The sequence below is a fragment of the Hemiscyllium ocellatum genome, chromosome 26 (assembly GCF_020745735.1).
Source record: "Hemiscyllium ocellatum isolate sHemOce1 chromosome 26, sHemOce1.pat.X.cur, whole genome shotgun sequence".
Taxonomy (NCBI): domain Eukaryota; kingdom Metazoa; phylum Chordata; class Chondrichthyes; order Orectolobiformes; family Hemiscylliidae; genus Hemiscyllium; species Hemiscyllium ocellatum.
In genome coordinates this window covers 4,452,015-4,465,042 of record NC_083426.1, presented here as the reverse complement: position 1 = coordinate 4,465,042, position 13,028 = coordinate 4,452,015, and the positions used below count along the sequence as shown (strand labels likewise).

General features: G+C 45.1%; 1 protein-coding gene across 1 annotated transcript in view; it reads left to right on the top strand.

Moving 5' to 3' along the window:
* Positions 1-8,583, top strand: part of tafa3b (TAFA chemokine like family member 3b) — a 72,807-nt gene extending 64,224 nt beyond the window's left edge. The window contains exons 4-5 of the mRNA XM_060845122.1: positions 2,903-3,027; positions 8,503-8,583. Of these exons, the coding sequence (XP_060701105.1) occupies positions 2,903-3,027; positions 8,503-8,514 (137 nt within the window). The 3' untranslated portion in view covers positions 8,515-8,583. The remainder of the gene's footprint in view (positions 1-2,902; positions 3,028-8,502) is intronic.
* The last annotated feature ends 4,445 nt before the right edge of the window (positions 8,584-13,028 follow it).

The following is a 13,028-nucleotide window of genomic DNA, read 5'->3' as shown; positions in this document are numbered from 1 at the left end:
TGAGCCACGATCCTGTTGAATGGCAGAGCAGGTTTGAGCGACTGAACAAGCTCCTACTTCTGATGGCCTTCTGTTCTTTGATTTCCCCTTGCCTGAATTGGTGGAGGATTAGGGTCTCGGAAAACAGAGGGCCAGAGGATCACTCAGATTGGTTGGGCCACTGTGAAGATGGTTTTGTGGCCAGGGCTTGTGACTCTGCTTTGAGACCTCTAACATTTGGTTGGAAACGTGAATAATCATTAATTAACCTTGGTAAATAATAGCATTCAGTAATTAGCAATAATGGATATGGGGTGAATGCTAGCTCAAGCATCACATTGTGAAATCAACCTGGAAATTCTGAAGGTAACGATTAAAAATCAGACATGAACAAGAAAAGAAGCCATTGGATTAATACTGATCCGAGGACAGTAACTCTGCTGTAGTTATTAATCTAAGAGAAAGTATTTGTCACAAGATTAGGGATTCTTTAATTCTATCAGTGACCAGTAGCTAGCTCAATCCACCTCACAGAGTGAATATAAAATGTGTTTGCTGGTGTAGAATTATAGCACTGACTGAGTGATCAGCAGGTGTGAGGTGAATCAGCATTGTATTCATGACGGATGATGTTATGTGATCTCCTTGTTAGAAGCACTGTCTGTTAGTCACCAAGAAAACCTGGTGAGAAGGAAACTTCTGGTAAAATCCATCGATTTCTCAGTCTGATGACTTCACTCGTGATTGTTAAAGCTCTTGTGTGGTCACTGCTGTTTCCCGACTGGGACTATGATTGTATGATCCTGCCCCACCAGCTACCTGATGAAGGAACAGCGCTCCGAAAGCTAGTATTTTCAAATAAATCTGTGGGACTGTAACCTGGTGTTGTGTGATTTCTAACTTTGTCCACCCCAGTCCAACACCGACACCTCCACACCATCCCGACTGGAGCTATCACAGGTAGTGCCGTATTCTGGGAAAGTCTAAACTCATGAATGGTAGAGAAGTCAAAAGGTTAGGGTCCATGTTAGGATTGAGGTCAGGGATTTTACAAACATATGAAATAGGAGCAGAAGTAGACCATTTGGTCCCTCGAGTTTGCTTCACCGATGTATCAGATCATGGCTGATCTGTTTATGTTTCAAACTCCACATTCCCCCCTCCACCCTGTTGCCCTTGAGTGTCCTGTCTGACAAGATTCTGTCTGAAAACTCAATTATTCCACTGCCTTCTGAAGCAGAGAGTCATAAAATGTTGCAAACTTCAGAAAAAAAAAGGTTCTTCTGATCTTGGTCCTGAAAGAGCGATCCTTAATTGTAAAGCGTGCTCCCTAGTTCTGGATTAACCTAGAAGAGGAAACATCCTTTCCACATCAACACTGTTTGGGACGTTAGACACCAATCAATTCACCCCCCCAGTTATTTCAACTCCAAAGGAAACAAGCCCAGGTTGTTCAACCTTTCCTTAGAAGATCACGTTCAAAGTTAGGGATAGAGGGAATATTCAGATTAGAGCTGGAATCAGATTAGGTTTGGGGTCAAAGAGATGGTTACAGTGTGAGGTCATGTTAGAATGGCTTGTATTGATATTAAAGTGATGATCAGCGTTGAGACCACAAGTACTGTTTGGGTTAAAAATTACAGTCTGCTTGTGACTGTGCCAGGGACTTTGATTATCAACCCAGCTCTATCCCTTTGGTCCTACATCCCATTCGTTTTCCTGACCCTGTTGATCAGTTTGCCAATGCTTTTAATGAGTCTTTTGCTTTGTCCTATGCCATTTTGTTTGGGTTCTGTGTTTATTTTCCCTCCCCAATCTTCCACTTGAGCCAGGGAAATGGTCTCATGGAAAAGTCCGGACCATCTTTATCCCATTTCTTTCCCCATCCTTAAATTCACTGATTAAGGAGATTGACAATTGGTCCCATCACTTGCTACATCCACATAGATCCCACTGCTCCTGCCGTGACATCATTAGCTCACATCTCAGCAAATTATGGCTAAGGTATTCATCAAACTGAAATATGACAGCTGGACAGGCTCTAAGAGACTAGAGTCTAGATTAGAGTGGTGCTGGAAAAGCAGAAGGGCTTTTGCCCGAAACGTCGATTTTCCTGCTCCTCAGATGCTGCCTGACCTGCTGTGCTTTTTCAGCACCACTCTAATCTAGACTCTGGTTTCCAGTATCTGCAGTCCTTGTTTTTACCTGTAAGAGACTAGATTCCATCAAATTCTTAACAACTGTCTTTTCCACAACTATCAAACCTTGAGGCATTAATGTTTCAAATGATTCCTTAAAGATATTAAGGAGTGCATGACTAATCTAACAAGCCATTCTTTAGTGACCTTATAGGACAATTGTTTGAGAGTGGTGCACATAAAGAATAACATGCAGTTATTTAGCACCTCTGACAGTCTCAGGTTGACCTAAAGGTAAATCGAACACGTTTGAGATGGAGTCACCGTAGCAGAGTAGGAAGTGCTGCTATTATGTTGTCCATCGATTCATCCCACTAACACCACTCTGTCAATGACCATGTGAAAAGGTAAAGTTACCATGTCCCACTCTCTGATTACACAAAGGTGAGTGGTGATAGTTTTACCTGAGGGTCAACGCACCTTAGATGTAGGGGTGAGGTAGAGAAAGCGAATTCTCCTTGGTGACCTCAGCCAGTGCAGGGATTGAACTCACTGTGCTGGCATCAGTCTGCAAGTACAAACCAGCTCTCCGGGCTAACCAATCAGTGAATGTGTTTGATGGGGTGCTGATTGAAGGGTGAATATTGGCCAAGAAACAGGGGTGTATACCCCTGTTCTTTCAGAATGAGTTTTCTCTGGATGTGTAGCCCAGTGTTGGGGGTAGCGGGTGGGGAAGAGGTCTTTCTCAGTGCCTGTCTCAATGTGCTGCTTTCTCTTGAGCACAGCCTCGATTGTGGTTCAGAAATGGTGGTGTCACATGGAACCGTGTTTGGAAGGTGAGGAGTGTAAGGTTCTCCCAGATCTGAGTGGTTGGAGCTGTAGCACCGGAAACAAAGTCAAAACCACCAAGGTTAGTCTGAGCATCTCATCAGCATCATGTTTATTTTATAACCTTGTTATTGTCAAATCCTTCCATCACCTTGCCCCCACGCCTCTGCCCCCATCCCCTCTCTGTTCTTACAACTACAGTCAGTTCTGGTATAATATGTTTCTTCAACATGAATTGGCGATAATGCAATTGGAGAATTTAGACTGTTGTTTGTAGAACGCAAACTTTCCTTACCTGTACTGGCTTTAACGTGTTTCTGGTCCCAATGGTTGAAATGATGCTGCTGTTATGTGATTTTCATATAACACGAGATTGCACTGGAATGGAACTCTCATGGTAAATCAGAACAGACTGTACCTCCAAGCACTGCTCCTCCCCAATTCTGACCCTACTCTGACTTTGACTAGAGTTGCACAATATTTTGTCACCACTTTTACACTGGAATGTTGGTAGAACATTCCTTGCCCATTCCCTCCCATGTTAGAAGAGACTTCAGCAAGTAGAGGACATAATAGGGACTTGCTACAGTAATTTAAAAATTATTGTAGGTGACCTACAATGTTACCATTAGACTGTTAATCCAGAGACCTGGTAATGTTCTGGGGACCTGAGTTCAAATCCTGTCATGGCTGTCGGTGGAATTTGAATTCAATAAATATCTGAAATTGGTCTGATGGTGACCATTAAACCATTGGTGATTGTCAGGAAAAACCCATCTTGTTCACTAATGCCCTCTAGGGAAGGAACTGCCATCCTTACCTGGTCTGGCCTCCATGTGACTCCAGACCCACAGCAATGTGGCTGACTCTTAACTCTGGGCAATGAGGGATAGACAATAAATCTCAGCCTGGCTGGTGACACCCACATATCACAGAATCATAGAATCCCTACAGTGTGGAAACAGGCCATTTGGCCCAACAAGTCCAGACTGACCCTCTGAAAAGTAACCCACCCAGATCCATTTTCTGACCCTTTAATTCTACACTTACCCCTGACTAATGCACTATACCGACACTTTCCTGAATCACTATGGGACAATTTAGCTTGGTCAATCCACCCTGACCTGCACATCGTTGGATTGTAGGAGGAAACTGGAGGAAACTCATGTGGACCCGGGGGTCAATGTGCAAACTCCACACAGACAGTCACCCTGAGGGTGGAATTGAACCTGGGTCCCTGGCGCTATGAGGCAGCAGGGCTAACCACTGAGTCACCGTGCTGCCCTTGAGCCACAGTGGGGTTGGGAGAGGATGGGGTGCAGCCCAACAGAAAACAAAACTCCTGTGATTGAGTAAAAGAAAGAAACTTCATTCACCTCTCAGCGCTGATCGATCCATGTTGATGCCACAACCTGCGATGATTTTAAAGTTCTCATCCTGGTTTTCACATCTTCCTGTCTCTGGGCTTCTGGAGCTGAGGGATGTGGGGAAGGACAGTGGAGGTGATCTACCATTGTCTTTCCTCCAATCTGGCACTGTCCTCCAACCTGAGGTCGGATTAGGTCACTCCAGAGACAGCTCATGCCACCACTAGCTCTGTGTGTGTCTGTGTATGTGTGTGAATCTGTGTATGTATGTCTTTGCATCTGTGTGTGTATATGTGTGTGTATTTATGTGTGTGTGTATCTGTGTGTGTGTATGTGTGTGTGTGTGAGAGTGTGTGTGTGTGTATTTGTGTATGTGTATGTGGGTGTGTATTTATGTGTGTGTGTGTATGTGTGTCTGGATGTCTGTGTGCGTGTATATGTGTGTGTGTCTGTTGTGTGTGTCTGCATGTGTGTATGTGTGTGTGTGCCTGTGTCTGTGTGTGTGTATCTGTGTGTGTGTATATGTGTGAGTGTGTCTGTTGTGTGTGCGTGTCTGCATGTGTGTGTCTGTGTGTATGTCTGTATGTGTGTGTGTGTGTGTCTGTATGTGTGCGTGTGTGAGAGTGAGAGAAAGAGAGGGGGACAGTGAGAGAGAGAGTGTTTCCAGAAGGTGGAGGAAGGCAGCTTGGAAAACCCTCCGATTGGGTATTGTGGCAGACCCTTCCTATTTGGGCTCTTCAGCAATGGCCACCTCCATGGAGCTCTAACTGCTCCACAACCACCCCTCCCCAGGACCTGAGCCCCGCTCCACCCCCTCCACCATCTGCCCCCAGACCCCACCCACCTGCACCCTCTCTGTCCAGGTCCAGTTGCCAGCCCAGTGACCAGTGTCATGGTGACAGGCATGGGCGGCCATATGTAACTAGGACAGCCACTCCTGTAGCATCCAATTCACTGTTTGTCACTGGCAACGTGTGAGAGAGCACCCCTCAAGTCTAAAAACAGGGTTAGTATCTGCCATTGAGCCCATTGGTGGGACCCTTCAAAACAAGAACGAAACCAGCCCCTTCCCCTTCTCTGTAATATCCTCCAACTGTCCATCCCTGTGAGATCTCTGCACTGCAAATCCATTCCCCTGTTATCCCCAGCACTCACTGATGGGGATCCTGGTCCTGGCAACAATTCAATCCTAAAGTTCTCATCCTTATTCACAAATCACTCTGCAGACTCACCCCTCTGTTGCCTTATCCAATTCTACGCCTCTCTGAGAATCCTTGAAATGCTTCTCCAATTTTGACATTTTGGCTAACCCAGTTTTTAATTGCTCCAACATTCTCTATTGTATCTTTCAATGATTGTATCCTAAACTTTGAAATGTCCTCCCTAACCTCTCTCTCCTCCTAATCTCTCTTTCTCTCTCTCACTGTCCCTCCCCTCGCTCTCCCTCCCCCTCTCTCTCTTCTTCCCCCCTCTCTCTCCTCTCTGCCTTCCCACTGTTCCTCTGTGCCTTCCCGCCTTTCCTTGTGCGCTCTCTCTGTCTCTTCCTCTGTCCTTTTTTCTCCTGTCCCTCTCTATCTCATGCCCCATTCTCTCTATCCTTTTGCTCTCTTTCCCTTTCTCTCTCTTGCTCTCTCTCTCTCTCTCTCTCTCTCTCTTTTCCTCCCCCCCCCCCCCCCACCTCCCACTCCACCACCACCTCTCTCGGTCTCTCACTCCTTTGTCAAGACACTTTTTAAAACCTTCTGCTGACCAAGCTTTCATCCTCCTGTCTTCATGTCTCCTAATGCATTCAACTTTCTTTGATTTCTACTTTTGTGAAAAACCGTGAGACATTTTTTCTAAGGATGCTATGTAAATGCAATTTATGTTTGTTGTCAGAAGGAATTAAAACATATTTTTTGCATTGAACAATAGCTTTAGTTTGGGGAAATACATTGGTCCAGGACACAGCGAATGCCAAAGATGGATTGAAGGACAACACAAAGGTCAAACTTTTCAACCTTCCAGTTCTTCGATGTCACCGGATATGTGCAGGATGCCTGTTAATGGGATTTAATCAGAACACAGATAATTTGATATTTCCATCTGAATTCAGTATTTTCATGTGAAGATACCCATTTTCCACCTATTTTCACTGGTACACAGTAAGAAAGTGCCCAAGGAGGCCATTCAGCCCTCATTCTTGGGCTAGCTATTTGAAGGAATAACTGATTAATCTGACCCATTCTTTCCCAGTGGCCCTGAAGGATTTTCTTCCTTGTGTATTTATCCAAGTTCGTTTAGATTCTTAACTCCGAATTTTCACGGAATTCAAATTCCACCAACTGCTGTGACGAGATTCGAACCCAAGTCCCAAAACATTTCCTGACTCTCTCGATTAATAGTCTAGTGGTAAATGCTATCGTCACCCCATCTTGCATTTATATAGCACCATTCACTAGCTCATTACCTCCCAAAGTGCTTCTGATATATTTCATGCTTTTTTGAAGTTTGGTCACCTGTTGAAATAAATGCTGTAGCTCTCCCACTAGCAACAGTAAGATACATGTCCAATACATCTGTTTAGTGTTGATAAAGACATCATTTTGATCAGGACACCAGTGATAATCTCCGGCAGCTTCTTTTCATTGTTGCTGTGGGACTTTTTCACGTTCAACAGATGGAATCTTGACTAAGCAGTTTATTTGAGACGTTGGGCAATGCAGCACTCCCTCAGCATTGCATTTAAAATTACAGTATGAATTACATACTCAGCTGCCTGAGAATGGCTTGAACCCATCACCTTCTTAAACAAGAAGGGTTTGGGGAACCTGCTGGTGAATTCAACAGGACGCTTTAACAGGGACAGCACATGGCTCAGTGGTTGGCATTGCTCCCTCACGTTGTCAGGGACTGGCTTTCGATTCCATCCTTGGGTGGAGTTTACACATTCTCCCCGTGTCTGTGTGGGTTTCTACTGGGTGCTCCGGTTTCCTCCCACAGTCCAAAGATGTGCAGGTTGGGGTAAATTGGCCATGCTAAATTGCCCAGAGTGTGCAGGCTAGATGGGTTAGCCATGGGAAATATGGGATGGGTCTGGCTGGGATGCTCTTTGGAGCATATGTGTGGACTTGATGGGCTGAATGGCCTGTGGGGATTCTATGAATTGTCATTTGATATAAGCAGAATAAATAGATAAGTTGTAATTAGTCTATTATCAAATTTAGTCATCTCTTTTTAGCTACAATCTAATCTTCTATCTCCTGAAAAAAGAAGGCTAAGGGGAAAGCTATTGGAGATCTTTAATGGACAGACATAGTGAAAATATTTCTCCTTGTTAGCATATCAAAGATAGGGGACCGTATATATAATATTGATCTGAATAAATCCAACAAGGAATTGAGGAGAGAGAGTACTGAGAATGTAGAATTCTGTAACACGTTAATGGTTGAGACAAATAGCAAAAATGTACTTCGGAGAAACATCAGTGGGAGTAAGGAATAGAAGGATACTTAATGAGGTGGAATTAAGCAAAGGGAGGATCATGTAGGACATTGATCATTAGTGGGTGGGACAGAGTAGATAAGGAGAAGCTGTTCCCATTTGAAAAAGAATGAAAAACTAGACAGCAGCGATTTAAAGTGATTTGCAAATGAGCAGTGAGAAACCCCTTTTTCATACAGTGAGTAGAATACACTGCCTGGAAATGTGGTAGAGGCATTCCAGCGGGAAGTGAGTGGTTATTTGGATAGAAATGGTGTGTAAGAGTCTGGGCAGAAAACAGGAGATTGGCTGTAGGCATTGATGTTTACTTGAAATGTCAGTGCACTCACAAAGGGCTGAATGGCCTCCATCTTCCCTGTAACCCTCTGTGATAACTGTTGGCACGGAACATCTGCAATCGATGGTGTTCTACATGACATTGTGCAGCATTAGCAGTATAGACGTGATGGGCCAAAGGGCCGATTCTGTACTGTATGATTCTACAGTTCTATGACTATTGTTCTTGTTCGGGGGATATCCCTTACAACTGGGTCATGGGATAGTGACCAATAGCCATTTTGAATAGATGGTCATTTGATACAGAGCAGTGGGTTATGAGGGTGATTTCATCAGGTCAGAGGGTTGGAGTTGATTGTATCAGACAGCTTCTCAGTGATGAGCTGCTGTTTCCCATATTGACTTATCTGTTCACTCTTGTTATATTCCAGGTCACTCGATAGTCCTTTGGGAATACGGGAGGCAGTGTTTTATTTTTTAAAAGCTGAAAAGTGTTCCATCTTTCAACTGAGGGCTCCACAGATGGGACTGGTTAACCTGACTTGTTTGTTCCCAAGCAGCTACTTATGTCTGAATGGGAATCTCCTTCGCTCCCAAAGAAACGTCAGAAATAACAAAGACATCCAAGGCACCACAAGGGAGAGAAGCATACATCCGAAGGACCCTGCTAATGGGTGAGCGCTGGGATGGCTACGATGGATTCCTCTAGGTCATACCTGCTGGGGTCAACGGACACAAGGTTCAGGGAAAGTTCCACCTTCTTCCAGTGCAATCAACCTGACTTGAGAGGGAGTCCTACCCACCCCCCCCACCATTGTCGAAAAAGCGCAGTACTCTCCTCTCCCATCGCTCTGCCCTACGTCTCCGATGCATCTCAGCTCACACTGATCCTCGTGTTCTGATGTTAAGCCGTCTTCGAAAGGAAACTTGATCCGAATCTCTCCGGTGAAAACTTTGGGTTTTTTTTGCCTCTTCCCATCCAATTCCAGTCAGCGAACACAGTCTTTCGGGTTCAAGCCGCTTTAAGTGGGAGTCTCCCTGGAGCTGTCCCTAACCACCATGGCTGAGGGGGAGGGGGCAACTTTTTTTCAATGTGCAGGCTGCGTGGATGCGATAGCAAATGCTGAAACTCCTGGTCTTGCTCGAGTTACGCCGATCACCAACACCATTACACAGAAAGGTGACTTAACAATTCCATATTGTCTACACCTGACTGAGTCCAGCTCACTGCTCCCTCCCAAGGCTTACTGAGCAGTGGGGGGAGCTGTTCCTACTGCTGTCCACTTCCAGGAATCTACTGGGATCAGAAGCCCTAGCCTCTTCCTTCAATTACTCCATCTTTCACACACACTGCAGCAATGCTCAGCCGTAATTTTATCAGGGGCCTTCCTGATTGGCTCTTTGTGACTCTGTAGCCAAGATTGAGTAGTGAAAATTAATCGGATCTTATGACCTTCTGTAACCCCTCAGTTAGATTGTATCATATCTGTACAAATTCAGAGTTAATACATGTTTGTGTCTGATAAAGATAATGCCTTGTGTTTTCACTTCCTTGCTGTTGGTTTCTCTCTGATCAGACCTTATTGGGAAAAGATTCGCAGTTGGTGACAGTTCCAGCTTTTTCTGTCATGGTTACTGATTTGACTCATGTCAAAGTCATGATTGACGTCCCTTCTAGATCAGTCTGTGGATCTAAGTGAGCCACTCCCCCTTCATTGGCCAGGATGGCACACAGAAACAGAAACTCAGTAAGTGTGGCAGTGTCTGTGCAGAGAGAAAGCAGAGTTTATGCTTCGAGTCCAGTGACCCCAATGAATTGAGAGTTCTCATAAGGGTCACTAGACCTCAAACAGTAACCCTCTCTCTCTCTCTCTCTCTGTCCCCCCACAGATGCTGCCAGACCTGTCGAGTTTCTGTCTCCGTGTGTTTCAGATTTCCAGCATCTGCATCTTTGTTTTATTATAGGCCTGAGTGGGTCTGCTCCTACCTTGAGACATGTTAAAGATGCTGTGTAAATGCATGTTGTTGTTGTTACGCTGTAGCAATCAGCTAAAATTATGAATGTGCCTTCTCTGGTTTTGAAACTAATGAACAAATCATATTTGTGCAGTGAAGCACTTGAGGGATATTTTGGTATTGTCATCACTCAACAGCTCCCCACATTCATAGAATCCATACCGTGCAGAAGCAGGCCATTCTGTCTATCTCATCTGCACCATCCCTCCGAAGGGTATCCCACTAAGATCCACCCTATCCCTGTAAGCCTATATTTCCCATGGCTAATCCATCTGACTTGCACATCCCTGAACACTGTGGGGCAATTTAGGATGGCCAGTTCACCCGAACCTGCACGTCTTTGTGGGAGGAAACCCACGCAGACACGGGGAGAATGTGCAAACTCCACACAGTCACCTGAGGCAGGAATCGAACCTGGGACCCTGGTGCTGTGAGGCAGCAGTGCTAACCACTCTGCCAGGAGAAAGTGAGGATTGCAGATGCTGGAGGTCAGAGCTGAAAATGCGTTACTGGAAAAACGCAGCAGGTCAGGCAGCATCCAAGGAGCAGGAGAATCGATGTTTTGGGCATAAGCCCTTCTTCAGGAATGAGGAGGGTGTGCCAAGCAGGCTAAGATAAAAGGTAGGGAGGAGGGACTTGGGCGAGGGGTGTTGGAAATACGATAGGTAGAAGGAGGTACTCTCCTGACCTGCTGCGCTTTTCCAGCAACACATTTTCAGCTCTGATCTTCAGCATCCGCAGTCCTCACTTTCTCCTAGAAGATTTTAACCTACTTCGAATCCTCTTGCAAGGATGCCTTCCTTGAAGAAGCTCTCTTCCTCCCTCTACAAGGCTTTCAGGGAGTCCCTCTCTCACTGCACCCCCCAGGTCATCTCCTCTGCCCAGAAGCTCTTCAGCCACGTTCTCAAACAGACTCGCTACCAGAGCTACATCCCCTTCCTCAGCACCTGCCTATGGAACCGACTGACCCCGCACGGACTCTGGACTACATTCCGACCAACAAAATTTGGACCCAACCAGGACAACCAGTCAGTCCCAATCCTCGAACTCAGCACCACCTTCCTAACCTGCAATCTTCTTCATGACCTCTCCGCCTCCACCCCCTCTCTGGCTTATCACCCTCACCTTGACCTCCTTCCACCTATCGCATCTCCATCGCCCCTCCCCCAAGTCCCTCCTCCCTACCTTTTATCTGAGCCTGCTGGACACACTTCCCTCATTCCTGAAGAAGGGCTCATGCCTGAAACGTTGACTCTCCTGTTCCTTGGATGCTGCCTGACCTGCTGCGCTTTTCCAGCAACACATTTTCAGCGCTAACCACTGAGCCACCCAAGGAAGGTTCATTCGGGCAGGGAGTTAGGAAGAAAACAGTATCCTATATTTTGTTAGGTATTCTTGGCAAACGTTTAACATTCAATAATCTGAGGCACAAACGTTTCTTACTTTTATGAGTAACTTTAATGTGTTTCTCTCTCACACTGTCGATCTATGCAACACAGGGTCGTAAAATAATTGTGGCCTGTCCTTAAATCAAGCATCAGATCAAGAAGTCTCGGTTGGGGCAGTGGTAAATTATAACATACGGTGAAATACAATATTCAGTGCTGTTTCTCTGCACTGACAATACAATTACTGACACACTAAAATGGATGAACATAAAACAGCAAGTATTGGGCTTAAATTCACTGGATTAGGAACATTTGCAGAGTTTTTCCATCAGTCTGACCCTCTCATTATCCATTGCAGATAGACCTGTGGCCTATCAAAGCTCTGATTGAGATGTGGCTGAAAGCTGGTTGGCAGCTCAACATTCCTGGTTACAGGATATTCAGACGTGATAGAGACAGGGATGTATAAAGAAAGTGGGAGAGGATGTGGTTTGCAAAATTGATCAGGAATCAGTTGTAAAACAAAACTGAAGAACTGTGGATGCTGGAAATCAGCAACAAAAATAGAAGTAGCTAGAAAAACTCAACAGGTCTGGCAGCATGTGTGGAGAGAAGGCAGAGTTAATGTTTTGGCTCCAGTGATCCTTCTTCAGAACTGATTGTACCCAGGGAAAAAGTTGGTAAATATTACTGAAAATGGGGTAGAAGGGAGGAGACAGGTAAGAAGGATAGGTGGAGCCTAGAGAGACCGAAAAGTAAAAAGAAAGAAAGAATTGTGGATGCTGGAAATCAGGAGCAAGACCAGTTCTGAAGAAGGGCCACTGGACCCAAAATATTAACTCTGATTTCTCTCCATGGGCGCTTCCAGACCTGCTGAGTTTTTCCAGCAATTCCTGTTTTTGAGAGAAAACAGCAGCTGTACAGAAAGCAGAATGTGTACAGGCCAGTCTGGGAGAACTAATCGCTGCTAATGGGATCAGTTCTGGCAGTGATGAGTATGATACTTTGGAAGGATCATCAAGTGGGTAGCAGTATAACACACAAGAGCTAAACACACCGTTGGGTGTGTACTATAGGCCCCCAGACAGTCAGAGAGAGATAGACTGTCAAATATGTGATCAAATTTCGGAGACGTGTAAAAATAATAAGAGTAATCATAAGGGATTTTGATGACCCAAATATTAACTGGGATAGTTATTGTGTTCAAGGTTAGATAGAGAACAAAATCCTTAAATTATATCGTGGGGAACTTTTTTTAACCAGTACACAGAAACCCCAAAAAGGGAGAGAGCAGCCTGGACCTAATGAGTCCAGGTGGGTGGAACGTGTCTCAGTCGGACAGAAGTTTGGATATAGTGACCAAACCTCAAGTAGATTTTGGATATTTATGCAAGAGGAAAAGGGTGGCCAAGGGTTAAAATTTCTAAACTGGGGAAAAGCTAATTTAATCAGATAAGACTTGGCCCAAGTAGACTAGGAGTAGCTACATTCCTGATGAAGGGTTCATGCCTGAAACATTGATTCTTCTGCTCCTCGGATGCTGCCTGACCGGC